The 15,339-nt window shown below is 41.9% G+C and overlaps 1 protein-coding gene across 1 annotated transcript in view; it reads right to left on the reverse strand.

The window, feature by feature from the left end:
• Positions 1-14,141, reverse strand: part of efna3b (ephrin-A3b) — a 70,384-nt gene extending 56,243 nt beyond the window's left edge. The window contains exons 1-2 of the mRNA XM_086038970.1: positions 13,706-14,141; positions 13,256-13,473 (exon numbers count right to left, since the gene is read on the reverse strand). Of these exons, the coding sequence (XP_085895096.1) occupies positions 13,256-13,365 (110 nt within the window). The 5' untranslated portion in view covers positions 13,366-13,473; positions 13,706-14,141. The remainder of the gene's footprint in view (positions 1-13,255; positions 13,474-13,705) is intronic.
• Between the last annotated feature and the right edge of the window lie 1,198 nt (positions 14,142-15,339).

Consider the following 15,339-nt stretch of genomic DNA (forward strand, 5'->3'; position numbering starts at 1 on the left):
AGTTCATGATAAAATAACACAAAATACATGATTCTATTTTCACAAACATGAATCCAAAAGCCCTTTGGCAAAAAAAATGTGAGCTGCTTTCACAATCAATTAACTCATTCAGTGCCAAAGACATATTTATATATCCTGACATATAAATATGTCTTTGGGATTGAAAGAGTTAATCAATCAATATTTATTTAACTCATTCACTGCCAAGGAGATATTTATTTGTCTTTTCACAGTCGGGCCATTAAATCCCAGGAACTTATTTATATATTTTTAAATATTTTTCAAACGTTAGGGTAAAAGAGGATCTGAACATGTCTAAGTTAAAAAACAAAACAAAACAAAAATAAACATCCCCCCTCTAAATGCCGCTAGGCAGAATCCATGAGCCCATTTGTGGCTATATTTCAGTCTTGCTCACTGGGATACTTGAATGACTTCAATTGACACATGGCATTTCCTGTATTAGCGCGGAGGCCACAACATTTGATGAAATACGTCAATTATACATGTTCACTTTGCAACTGAATCGTTGCTGTATTATTAATCAAATATTTAAGAGTGCAATCTGGTCCAACACTCCAGCCATGCCCCTAATAAGGAAGCAAATTGTCATTATCAGTAGAGATGGGCGAATAAGCACAGATACCAGGTATGGGTATTGGGCCGATACTGCCTTATTTTTAGGTATCGGGTACTCGTGGAGGCTGCTGATACCATCCAACAATACTTAAAGCAAAGAAAATCTGACACAGAGTAAGTCTTCCTCGGCAGTAGTTGGCGCTATACTGCGGCAGTTTGACACATTGTCAAAGCTTCTTCTGCATCAAAAACAAAGGTTTTGTTCATACTGTTTTGTTATTGTGTTAAATTGTATCCGTCAAAAGTAATGGTATCGGTACTCTGTATCAGTGTGTACTGAAAGACTCAATACTCGTACTGGTTTCGGTCTGAAGAAAAGTGGTATCAAACACCCCTAATTATCAACAAATGTAACAATCTGAAACAGACAGCTTTGAGTCCCACTGCGGATAAAATGTAAAAACGGGTTGTTGGAGAGATGCTAATCTGCTTTCTGGATTGCCCTTGAGCAAGCATCCCCCAACTCAAGAGGCCCCTTTCACTCTGACATCCCTACATTTGTGGTTTTCAGTCCTATGTGTGCTGTGCAACACAAAATATACCGCAGAGTCAAATTCCCCCTTGAGGGACCATAATGAGTATAATATATACAATTAAAAAAAAAAACACATCAACAAAAACGTTAATTTGCTGTAAATTGATTTCCGCAGTGACTCCAATAAACTCACACGTGTGCAAATTCTAAAGTTTTATTGAAGTGCAGCGGGATTTATCGATTCCAGGATGGGAAGCCAAAAACCTTAATCCCTCATAAACAAGCAGGAAGGAATCACTGAAACACACACAAACACACACACACACACAGTAGCGATCGTCTGAACGGATGAGAGACTTGAGAGTCGTGCGATGGAGAGTGAGGAGGAAGAGGAGGAAGTGATGCAGGGAAGCCAACATTAGGGCCGTAAAGGAAGAGGAGAGTTTGTGTGTAGGGTGTCAGTGAATTCAGCGCTAACACACACAGACAGCAAGAGCGGAAACAAAAGTAGAAGAAGAAGCATGCTGAGACAAAGACACGACATGCATGAGGCCAAGATGCAGTAAACTATCATGTGAAAGTTCTGTTCCTAATTACAAACAAATGTAATGGTCGCTTGCCATCAGGCAAACATTTCAGGCCCGCCGCCCTGGCCCGACCTCGCCTGTGACTTGTTAAATCCTGGCGTTGAAAAAAGGTCATAATTCACTTAGCCGTATCCCAATTTCTGCATAATTACCAGGCCATTTCGCTCAGAGGAGGAAAAAAAAAAAAAAAAGAAAGCTCAGACACAGACACATTAACTCTGTGATGTGCGTCATTAAAGCGATGAGAGCGGTTGAAAAGCTTTCAGCGTTGGTCTCTTTGTGACAGCTTAAATGGATAAAACCTCAATTAAAGACGTCGGCTTTTTCTGCGGGTAGAATCGGCATACTGTGTGTTTGTTGACTGGAGGACCTCCGTTGCCCTCATAATCAAGTGTCGCTCAAAATTGCTCTACTCTTTCCGACTCCATTAGGCAGATACAAACATATACAGATCAAGTTCAAAATTCAAATTCCCCCCAAAATTGGACCATTTGAAAGTCTACTGGCATTCTCCAGAAAGCTTTAGGAACCTCATCTTTGGCTTTTTTAACTATTCCAAATATATCCTAGTTACATGAACACCAAGAAGATCAACTTCCCAGGTGTAGCTTGCTTTTTCTTTGGCTTTCATTTAAACTACAGTGTACCACACACAGAACAGTGCCAGTGAATGCAAAGTGGAAAAGTGTCAAAATCAAAATCATCTTTATTGGCCATGTATATTAAAACACACAAGGACTTTGTTGCCGGTAGTTAGAGTCACTCTATTTCTGTTATATTATCTGACTACATGCATTGCACCACTGTTTGTGTTCAAACATCCATTGCTTAACTCATTCACTGCCAGACATTTTCAGACCTACTTTTACCCTAACGTTTGAAAAAATTTTGAAAAAAAATGCAAATAAATTCCTTGGATTTCAAGGCCGGACTGTGAAAAGACAAATAAATACGCTAATGGCAGTGAATGAGTTAAAAGGGTAAAACACCATGACACTGATGCTATTCGTTAGCCCCTCAATGGTGTTTTGCATTGTTTGTTAGCATTAACCTAAAATGAATTTATTAAGGCAAATCTATGAGGTTGTTTTAAATGCAGGTGTAATTCTCTTTGTTTTATGTTTACTTTGACAGGCACTAACTGTATAACAAAATATATGTAACCATAGAACAGGAAATGTACCTGACTGCGACATAGAATAGTGGCACAAACATGAGTGCTGCTCAGTACAATATGGGCTAAATCCACAAGAGCTAATGGGAAAAATCGCTAAATTTGATTCGTTTTTTTTAGGTGAAGACTTCCAGGCATACACGGTAAATCTCAATCTGCATGTTTTTCAAGTCTGTTTAGAAACGTTGCCACATATACTGTGCTAACTGATTTACACGTGTATGACGGGTCAAATGTCACTTTTAAACATTGTCTGTACTGTTATTACGTTTTAAGGTGGCCCCGATTTAGACCAGATCATTCTCATTTCTGTTATCTCCCGTGGGAAACGTCATTTCCAGAGGAAACGGCAAACGGAAACAGATTGTGTGCAACCTTTCGGTTTCCACCACACCCCATTAAGTGTCATTAAGTTGCACCTCTCGATGGGCAGGTGGCTTGGACGACAACGTCTACGTTCCTCGAGAGGATGGACCCTAATTGTGGTGTCGGTAGGCTTTATTAACTCAAGCCCGGTCAGCTCTGTTGTGACCAGGCTCAGCATAAGGCTGCAGACTTGCCATCATTAGCCTGCACGCTGCAAACACGCCATATGAGCATCTGCTGTGTGCGTATGTGTGTAGAAGCTCAAAGAGCAGTGGCTAGGAACGCACACACACACACACACACACACAGGCACTTACATATATACAGCACATGCACACATGCATACACGTTATGTATGTATGTATAAAAGTGCTTTGAAAACCGGTTGTAAACAGCATGGCCTTGTTAGTAGCACCTGATTACGCCACTGAAGCTGAGCTCAACTGACAACAAGTGTGTGTGTGTGTGTGTGTTCGTGTATGTGTGACTCACAACGGGTGTGTGTGTGTGTGTGTGTGTGTTTTATTTGCCTCCAGGCTTTTTCTGTGGGATTTGTTCTCTGTGGGCAATTTGTTCAAATTTAACACATGGGTGGGGAAGATAAATTCCCGTTTCACCCCACGTTTCGGCTAAAACGCGGCAGAAAACAAAGGGGTAAGGGAGAGGCGGTCAGTCGTCGATTTGGCTGTCAGTGGTGGAAAAAAGTGCTTCAGGCCATGGAGTTTTTACTGATGTGTATGTAGCATGACTAGTGACAGCATCGAATAAATGTGGCCATCCTTCTTTTGTTTGAGGCATTTTAAAAACGTGCAATCCATCTTTTCTGTCATGCTGCGCTTTTAAGTACAACCACATTGTTTGGTTCTGATCAACATGCTCTTACGGGAAAATCGATATAATGCACCATTCTACTGAATCAAATCAGTGCCATTTTTCTCCAAAGGAAATAAAATGTATAAATGCTCAATAAAATTAACTGTACGAAAACGATGTGAAGAGTAGGAAATCATCTCAGAAGCCAAAAAAGCAGGTTGTCCCCATGTACGCGCACTTTTATTCATGCTTCTCACTTTGTTGGAAAAGTTTGGTGAAGGTCCATTGCCCAAACTACGTTCCGTAAATGCATTGCTTGGGTGGGTTTGGACCAAAGAATCCCAGAGACACACTCCAAAATCTTGTAGAAAGTCTCCCCAGTGGATCTTCTATACTCGAGCTGCAGAAGCCCAAACTTCCTCACAAATATTTCAGCAAAAATTGCCTGGTTTCTTCAAATACTGTAACGTGATGTCCTTGAATCAGTCCCTTGCTCTCAATTGTCATCCAATCAAATTGCAAATCCAGATTTAATGGCCTTTACATTATTTAAACCTTCTGAGCCAACGTTTGAGTTCAAAGCAATCACAGTTAGCATTGGACATCAATACTTCATTTTCACTGAAGTGCTTCTGATGAGGAACTCATCAGCACGGGAGGGAATGAAACAGTCAATTAAGACCGAGTAGAGCAGGATTTTTACGGCTTTCCTTATTATTCACATCAATGTGAGTGTTTTTCGTGTAAGTGTGCATAATATAGGACTTGTTAAGGGAAAAGTTAATTAGATGTGACGTAAGGAGCACACAAAAGGAGATCCCATTTGCACCATGTGCAAAGTTGAAGAAAACCACCTCTATATATATATATATATATATATATATATATATATATATATATATATATATATATATAGAGAGAGAGAGAGAGAGAGAGAGAGAGAGAGAGAGAGAGAGAGAGAGGTGGTTTCCTTTAACTTTGTGTGTATACCATTACAGTAGATGTTTTGTAAAGTGTGGGAAAATGTGGTTTTGGTGTCAGTGTAGCTTTAAATCCACTCATTTTCTAAACAAGTTAATCCCGTTAGGGTCATGGAGGCAGCTGATTTAGGGCGAGAGGCGGGACCCCGGGACTTATCACCTGTCAATCACTTGGCTGACATTTTCAAAAAGTAGCCTTAAAAGGGCACGCACATACAAACAACAACAGTTTTCTTAACTTTCTCCATCTTGAGAGGTAAATTAGAAATTTAGCACCCAAACCAGCAACATATCATTGACAGAACCAGTAAAAAAAGTTACCCAAAGCCATTTGTTAGGGAAATTGTGTGTGTGCTTGACAATGAATGAAGTAGCTGACAGCAGTGATTCCCAAACATTGAAGGAAATGATCCAATTCTACTGAATCTGTCTGAAAATTCTTTGTTTCCTACAAATAGCATCTTCTGTTCATCTATCTATGGCTGGTGATGTAAACGCTCTTCCGCTTACACCACACATAATAATTATTTCACTATATTTATTTTTGGTAACATTTTTGTTTGGTGGTGTGCCAAAGGACAATCGTGACCCAATAAAAATGTACTCGTGGATTCGCCCCGAATCGAATGCGACAACTTGATGACATTCTCATAGTTATAAGATGGTGACGGAAGAGCAACTTCTAACTCCTCCCCTTCGTCGCAAAGTCCAGAAGTCGAGACGATGACTTCCTTTCCCTCCTTTCCTCATCTCACATCCAAATTTAGTGGCTAGAAAACCACTGTGTCTTATTATGCCAACAGCAGTCATCCATCACACAGGTGTTTTCCCTATTGTCTCTAATTAATGGCGCCCGGCTGTAGGTGTCTGCGGCACGCCACGCGCACAACAAAAACTACTAACACTTTACTCCCGAAAACCTAAACAACTCCAAACCTCGCACGCTGCAAGGCCTTATTATTTGTGACTAATGACCGCTCGCATGGCCGGATCTATATAACTGCTATGATGATTGCTGAGCTCGCGTGTGTGTGTGTGTGCGTGCGTGCGTGCGTACAGAGGTTCTATCTGACATCTAGCAACAGTGCAAAAAGTCCATGATGGATGGCTTGTACATACTAATGCGCGCGCAAAAACACAGACGCCACAAGATAGTGTGTGAGTAATAGTCTCCTTTGTGCACATATTCATAAATGTAAATGTTGTTGTGCTAAGTGGGGCCGGGAGACGGATTGCTTGCGCCGCTGTCAGGAGGCTGCTTGATTGGCTTGTTTAATGTCTATGGTACACTTCTAGACACACACATCAACACTATTGTGTTAAATCGAGAGTGTGAATGAATAACTGCGTTGGTTCAAACACGATCAGTATTATTATCACGGTGCTCTTAGCTTTGCTATGATTAAAACAGAATCATTGCGACTAAGGAAAGGTTAGGTTAGTTAGTTTGTTCAGTTCAGTGCATCCATCTTCTAACATTTGTCCTCATTAGGCGTGCGCGCAACTGGAGCCTAGACCCAGTTGACTTCAGGCGAGAGGCGAGAGTACGTCCTGGACTGGTTGCTAGTCAAAAACAGACGGTGGAGGGTGGAGTAGCGAAAAATGTACTCAAGTAACCCAGATAAAAGAGATACTTTAGAATGACTCGAGTGGAAGTAAACTGCAGTCCTCCAAATGATTACTTGAGTAAGGGTGAGTACCACCATTAGGGAATAAACTACTGAAGTATTGAGTAACTGGTGATTACTTTCTGATTATTTTTTCGATTGCATATCATATCTCGATTGTACTCATTTGTGTATGGCACCTTTCAAAGTATCCAAAGATGCTTAGTCATCCTCATATAGTTGATCACAATCTATTATTATGCGATGTGAAACTCTTCTTTCTTTGTGTCTGCATGACATTATTATACCGCCCCCCGATGGCCAAGTCGCACAAATGAGAAGGAGCCATAATGAATTAATCATGGAGCAAAAACTGTTTAATTCTTCACATACTATTTAATCATATAACGTACGATATTAAAAAGTGTTATTTTCCCCGTTAAAAACCCATTCCAATTGTTTTTGTTGAGTTTTAGGTGAGGCTGGAACGTATTAATGGCATTTCTACTCATTTAAACGGGGAAAGAAGATTTGCGATACGAGTCTTTCGAGTTATGCGTGGTCACATAATAAATTAAACTCTTATCTCGAGGCACCACTGTATGTGTATATGTTCCGCTCAAATGTCTTTTAGAAAGTTGGTCCTCATAAATACAAAATGGAAACCAGCACGCGTGACGTGACTTCACGCAAACACCCCAAAAAATGAAATCATTCCTAACGATGCTAAATTAAGAGATATCACCAGATAGCCGGTATGCAAATGAGTAAGCTCCGGCATTATTAGATCTCACACGCATAAACACGCGGCGCGCGCACACAAACACAGCGGTGGCTAATTGCCAGGTGGTGGAAGATAATGTACGATTTAATGGACTGATGGATTTGTTTTGGTTTCCGTCACCCGCCAGCGAGCAGCAACATCTGTAACTGCCGACACCCAACTTACACACGTACGCCGGTGCACACAACCCATCACGCAATGAATGCGCCCAGGGACAATGGCGGCAAGTGACTGATAGGCTTTGTGCAAAAGCAGGAAATGAAGCATATTGCCGGACATGAATTCGAGTACACGTAGTATCTATTTATGAAGCAGCTAATCCTCGGTAACAGTCTGTCTCACGAGGTTGATGAGAAAGCTCAGGGGGGGTCAGAATGCGGATGAGGAGCCTGCAGCTTTTACAGTGTGTTTACCGCACCGACTGACAGCTACACCGCAGCTTATTATTGGCCTTGGAAACCTCCACGCCGCGCCGCCAAGTGAAAGAAACTCCTGAGAGTCCACAACGCCGGCGGCGAGACACACGCACTCCGACAACAACCTTTACAGCAAGTGGGTGTTGCGGAGTCCAGTGCATATATACGACAAATACTGCAAATGGGATTGCGCTGTTGAAAGGGGAGTTGAAGCAGTAGTATGAAATAGTAGACGAGACAGGTTACATTGCACTTTCATGGCCATCCTCAATATGCAACGCTCATTCAGTCGCACTGCGCCTATATGCATATACAGTATGGATGGATGGATGATAGAGTAAAGACCATTCGATACGTATCTCGATAACATTCGGGCATAGTTTGATTTTAAAGTTGAACGATTGGATGTGAATGAACTTGAAAGTACTGTAAATGTTTACATTTATATATATATATGTATATATATATATATACATATAGATGTAACGATATACATATAGATGTAACGATTTGATCCACATCTTTTAAAGCCAAACTGATTTTACACAAATATATCATAATTACAATCATACCTAGGGACAATTTGGGGTGTTCAATTAACATACCATCCATGTTTTGGGAATGTGGGAGGAAACCGAAGTACAGTGGTACCTCTACTTACGAACGTCTCTTCATACGAAATTTTCAAGTTACGGAACGCCTCAACAGGAAAATATTGCCTCTTGTTACGAATGGAATTTCAAGATACGAAAGGTAAAAATAGAGTATGGGCTGCCACTCCGGGGTTTCCTGGACGCAACATACTCATAGCTGCTCTGCCATTGGCTAGCCGAGCATCTTCCTGGCATCCCATTGGCTAAGAGGGACCTCTACCGTATGTGTCTATGTGTGCAGATAGATGGGATGATAGGTATGTCTATGCAGCGTCCTCGTCATTCGCCCCTCGGGCCATGGGGTGTTCCGATAGTTTTATGTGAATTAGAAACGAGGAAAAGAAAAAAAAGGAGAAAGCCTTTTTTTTTTGTCCATATAAACAACGCAAAAGATAATAGAAAAGTATGAAAAAAGGATGCGTTTGGTTGATATATATATATATATATATATATATACAGTACATATATCTCTGTACATCTCATATATTTCATGGCCACCCTCAGTGCGTACTGTACATTGAGACTGCGCCTGTGCGCAGCACGGAAGGAGGAGACAGGAAGACGTGAAGATCAGGGATGAGGCAGGTCTACTGAGATGCAGTGTTCTTTAATTAAGCGCAGTCTTTTTCTGAAAGACATACTGAAGGAGGCTACACCGCTGGGAGGAAGATTGGCAGAGAGCGCAGGAATCCGGAGGGTCAGGTTACAGATTAAGCTGCTCTCTGATAGCCTTTGTTTGAGAGCCAAGTGATACACACAGTGAAGAAAGACACCCAATTACATCGAACTTTTAATAACATGTATTCAAGTCTTTTGCTATAGAACCTCAGCAGAGCTGGGCAGTCCGTCCCTGGGCCGGACCGGTCGGACCAACAAGCCCGGCCGGATGCCCATTTTTGGGGGCGGGGGGGTAGGGGCTGACAAATTTTAAAAAAGGGCTGGACTAAGCATGGCCGGAAGTGGATTTTAGTCCGGCCCACTAATCGGCCCTCATGCATGTGACGTGCTTGCGAGGCGGCCAAATTTCATCTCAGCCTACTCAGTGAAAGGCTTCTTTTTAGGCTTCTTTCTACTCTGCTCTGATCGGTCCATTATGTCACATGTTGCGATGACATACAGTTTCCCACACTGAGGAGAGAATGCACCACGGGGGCCGACAATATTTATGGATATGGCCGGAGGGTCGCGGCCGCAACGGTACCCAGGTCAAGGGTGGAGGGCCGCGGCCGGATCGGCAAAAAAGGGTCAAGTGCCCATCTCTGAACCTCAGTGTGTGTAACTATTCTTGCAAGAATATAAGGAATTAGGAAGGTATTAGAAGCCACTATGCTGGTGGGATTCAATAAAATATGCTGCGACTTTCCCTGCCATTCCATGTCAGTTGTTTCCATTCAAATGCAACCAATTAGCTGATAAGGACTGGAAGTTTATTTACTCAAGTACAGAGAGTACAAGGCATCCGTTTAACAGGAGGCAGGCATTTAAAAAACATTATTAAATTGGGATGCACCAATACCGATACCAGTATCGGGTATCTAGAGGCGCAGTATCGGTACTCGCCATTATTTACTCACATCCAAAGGCAGACTGTTATAAACCAATCAGAAGCTCGTGCTTGAACCGTTTCCATCTGTACTGCCTGATGCACTGGGTTCCGGCACTTCTTTTTTGGGGGCGCTCTGAATAACCAAACGGTACATTTGAACAATGCTTGGAGTTTCCGAACGGTCACAATAAAGCATTGTGCGCTTGGAGCGTATTTCCGAACGTACCCACGATTAGCGAACTGGGATTTTGGGTGCGGGTCCGAGCTCTATAGTTCATGGTCTCTGTTTTTGTAAAATAAAATTCGCAATTTTTACTGTATGTTTTTTTCTTCGTCATGATGCATTTTTTGACTGGTGAAATCTTTACTTGGGAGTGACTTACTGGCTTGTCAATTCAAAATGGAGAGCGCTACAAAGTAACTACTAACACTTGATTCAGTCCCAACTAGTTTGCTGTCAAAAGAAGCAGAACATTCTGGATTCTTTGAAAAATCTGGCGTGCTGCTACTGTCCACTTCGCAGCTGTAAAACCTGGCATATCATTCTGCTCAATACAACACTGTCATGGAAACAGGAGTTCAGAACATTCAGATAGATTCAAAAATGTCATTTTAAAAAATGGTGTGTAATTTCTCCAGCAATAGTTCAAAGAAATTAGTCCATCCCAATCTGGATCATGAAAATAAACACACGCAGTATTGTGGCGCAACCAATGATGAGAGTCTCCAGGCTAATTGTTCTTCAAAATGTCATACCTGCATATTTAAAAGGCTCCAAAATACCGCACAGGGTACTTGTTTATGACTCCCTATACGTCTCTGTATTTCATCTGAGAGACTGCTTACATGTTTCGGTTTGGGAGGTGCTGCTGTTTTGGTTAGCAACAGGGTCCAAAACAGTTCCGCAGTTCTGTTTTTAATGTCAGCGTGTGAACGATAGCAACCAGGAACTGAGGTAATTGCAAACTTGTTTTGTTTTTTTTTCCTGGGTGAGAATAGCATCTATTTGGTTGAGAGTTTTTATTAGTTCTATGCGGACAACACAACATGTTAATAATTGAGAAAGTCCACGTCCATTTCCCCTATGCCTAAATTTCCTGTTGTAAAACGAAAAGGGCTGACTGATAAGACTGACGACTAAATGCCTGATTTTTTTCCAGCTGAGTTTTCATATTGTTTACATCTTTAATAAGCGCAGTCATAAAAACTGACAGCGGCAGTTCATCTCTTTGTCTTAGGGGCCCAATAAAAGCACAGAGGAGGTACAAACAAACTGAAATAGTCAAGTACATATGAAGGATGGAGAATGCGACTCACATGGGCAGACGGAGGAATATTTGAACCTCTTCAAACTCAATTAGATTTTTTCAAATATTCTGTGACCTTGCCGGGAAAACTTATCTTGTTTTGGTGTCAAATCTCACCTTTAGTTACTCACGATAAGAATGATGTTAGTGTTACTGACAAGGCTGAAGTTGGGGAAAAAAAAAAAAAAACAGACAGCTGAATGACTTAAATGGAGAAGGGGACGAGGGGCGAGAGGATTAACGGGACAACAAAAAGAACAACGGAGTGAGTGTAGACATGAACAGGAGGGTTGGAGATGAGGAGAGTGAGCGAGAGGAGAGACTGAACAGTGACACTGCTACAACACAATGGGGTCAGCCACAAGAAGCGCTCCTAATTGAACCAGATAGCGACGACGCCGAGAGAGACTCTTGCTCGTCTTTCTCTTCCTGCATGGCCGAGCGTGGCGGATGGCGAAGGAAAGAATATGGAAAAGACAAAAGCTGTGTGCGTGTGTGCAAGTGAAATGGTCCAGAACAGGACAAAAATGTAAAGACTAAGGCAAAAACTACAATTGAATGGTAGTAGAGAACCACTATATATCCCACGAGACAACTTCTGGATTTTTTCATACATTCCAAAGGGACGAAAGCAGAACTGGTTGAAAAGAACCTCACATCACAGATTACATTCAGCTGAACCTGGCAACACAGTGAAGGAGTGGTCATCAAGTCTGCCTCGCTGCTCTAAGGTTCGTAGTTCAATCTCCTAGGTGGACCGTGCATGTACTCAATTGTCCATAGGTGCAAGTGAGTGGTCATTTAGAATGTGCCCCGCCCCTCTCTCAAGGTTAGCTGGGATATGGAAAAGGGGCGCATGGATACAGCGGAACCGCTAAAGTCGTACAATAATCGCAAAGTAAAACACAAGACTTTAATGTCGCACAAAGCTCTGGAGATCAAACCGTGTGACATCATGCGAGACGTTAGCTCAATAAGCAGCAGGGGGTTAACTGTAGGGGTGTCTGGTGGCTTTTTCTTTGGCCTTTTGTGGTGTGTCATTGAAAGGGAGCAGCATATACAATCACGAACGAAAGTACATCAGATTTTTTTTTTTTTTTTTTTTACATTTTATGTGTTTAAAGGAGGATTCAATTGGGTAAAAACATGTTTTGTTGCATTTGTTACAACAGACAAGATGACTTGACAGTAGTACATTAGATATTTTCAGTTTGTAGTTTTCATTTTTGCGAGGCCGCAGGGGTGTGCCTGTAAGTGCGTGACAAATGATTGAAACCTCTAAGTCACGCCTTTGTCTCTGATTGTTTGTTGTTTGCCCTTTCTTTTTCATCAAATCAAAGGCACAAATTTGTGCCGGAGATGGATGATCTTTTTTCACATGTACAATATTAACTTTTTCAATAAGGTTTTTTCTCCCTCTTTAATTTCTCTTTACACTTTCATGACAAGTTAGATTTTTTAAATGACAGTTGAATTAAAATGAAGGCGTTTTAGCTTCTTTTTACACTTGTATGACAGTTAATGTTAAAATTTTACTCAAATGTGTGTACAGTATGCAGGCGCCAGTTTAACATTTCTATTTCTTTCTAAATTTTAACAAAATGGATGTCAAAGGATTGCTTTTTGACCTTAGAGTTTCTCTTGTATATTGTTTTGGCCTATTTGAGACATGTTGCAAATAAAACTGTTATGCACACAGACGCGCGCACACACAACCTCTGCAGCGGACGCAGTGGATGAATAACTATAAATCCAAAGTATCCCAGTGGGATATAATAAAGCAAAAAAGAACGGGCAGAAAACCAGCACATTTCTTCTTTATAATAGGATGACAATAAATAACCTTCTCTTCCATACACACGCACACAAACGCACGCACACAAACCAAAGAAGGCAAAAAGGTCTTACTGAATGTTGGAGCTATTCCAGTAAATGGAATGCCTGCTGACGGACCCCTGGAGCGGGCTGGCCCAGGTGAGAGTCGTTAGCACCCAGAGAGACAGCGGTACCAGAGCCATGCTCTCGGATCCCCCTCCCCTCGGTGTGTCGGGACACTCTCACTCTCTCTCTTTCGCTCGGTGCCTTCAGCCCACCAAAGAACGCGAATCAAACATCCCAGCTAACGCCTGTCAAACAGCAAAAAGGGCAAATCAAATGATCGCTTACCGAGCTGAGTGCTGCATGTGCTCTTGGTTAAATGAGTGTCGCAAAAATTGATACATGGAAAAAAAAAAGTCTATTGTGATGCGAAGTGGCACGCGCACACACATACACACACACTCCCAAAGCAATCATCCACTGTACTGTTGTATGAGTGTAGGTTTTAAAAAGCTGGAGGTGGTCCTTCCTTTCTCTCACCGGGATCTGCTGCTGCTGAGTCCGCCAGAGGAGCGCAGGTGACCGGGGACGCTCAACGAGGGAGGTCGTTCTTCCTCCGGGCATGGAACGCTCCAGGAACCAAGGCGAAAGAGTTGACGTGGAAATTAGGCACTGTTGTCAAAATCATTCAAAAAAAATAAAGTCCTTATCAAGTTCTTTTGAACGAGATGCTGCTTTTTGATTTGTCTTTTCTGCCATCAATCAAAAGCAGCGGAACAATTCATCCCAGGCTCAATCCGACAAGCATCGCTTCCTCCGGTGAGCCCGCCTGCCTCCAGCTCCTCTCCTCCGCGTGTATCTCTCCTTTTTGGCAGCCAGCGCTCGTACACTCTGCCGGCTCCGCCCACCGCCGCCGACGTCACAGGCGCAGTCCTCCTACGTGGTGGCGCAAGCACATCGGGAATCGCCTGGCTGCCACTTCCAAGTTCTTGTCAGCCACTCCACCCATCATCCGCCAGATACGTCTGACTGCAGCCAAGGGACACATCTGGAGCCCATTTTTCATCATGGTCACGCCCCCTACTACCATACACACATGCATAATACATGCACTCTACAAGCACACACACATATTCAAGGCTGGAAAAACACCTTGACTCACTCACCCATTACGTTTTAAAATACAGTGGTACCTTGACTTTCGAGTTTAATTCATTCCGTAACACCATTTATTCTGTCAAAGCAATTTCCCCCATTGTAATAATTTAAAAAAGATATTATTGCATTCCAGCCACCCAAAAACGCCCCCATTTTGAAATGTTTTTTGAAAAAGAAAAATAGCACTGCATTGTATAAAAACAATAAAACTGTATGAGAAGAAATAACTGGTTTTATAAAGTGTAAGTACGGTTCCCAACTCAATTTTATTCATAGAGCACCTTAATAACAATCACAGCTGAAACAAAGTGCTATACATAAACGTAAAACACAAGAGAATCGAATATAACAATTGAAAAACACAAAAACAGCAACAATGTTAAAAACAAAAACAAATAAGACACAAAACAAGGGCATAGTCTCATAGTCTTTCGCCTTATGGAATAAACATAGGGTTTAAGGCGGCTTTTTAAAAAGAATGGACATGCATTGATAGGGCTTTTCCAATATGCACCACGAGATTGTTCCAGGAACATCTGAGCAGCTGACCTGAAGCACTCGAAGGAGTGTAGAGATGGAGCAGGTAAAGCGAGATGAGACCATTTAGAGATTTGAAAAACAAATAACAGAATCTTAAATTGAACTGCAAAGTGCACAGGCAGCCAGTGGAGCCACCCAGGAGTTAAAATATGTGCTCCCTCTTACGTGTTCCAGTTAGGAGGCAATGAAGTGGATGCCCCTCCCCCCCAAAATGTTTAGTACTAGTATACTAGTAGTGATTATAATATTCTAAACGGTAAGGAGCAATATACTGTCAAGTTAAAATAATAATAATAATAATAATAACAAAGACATGTCTTAGTCATATCCAAATGCTGGGAACATATTTTTGGCAATTCTTCACCCTGGCTGGAGTTTCATAAATGATAGCCAAGCCTTCTTGTCCAACATCGCTGTCCTCTGACCTCACAAATGCTCTTCTCAATGAAAACTCCAACAGACATGCGCCATCATCT

This window comes from Filicampus tigris, chromosome 8, assembly GCF_054856515.1.
Source record: "Filicampus tigris isolate MCC_2025a chromosome 8, RoL_Ftig_1.0, whole genome shotgun sequence".
NCBI lineage: Eukaryota > Metazoa > Chordata > Actinopteri > Syngnathiformes > Syngnathidae > Filicampus > Filicampus tigris.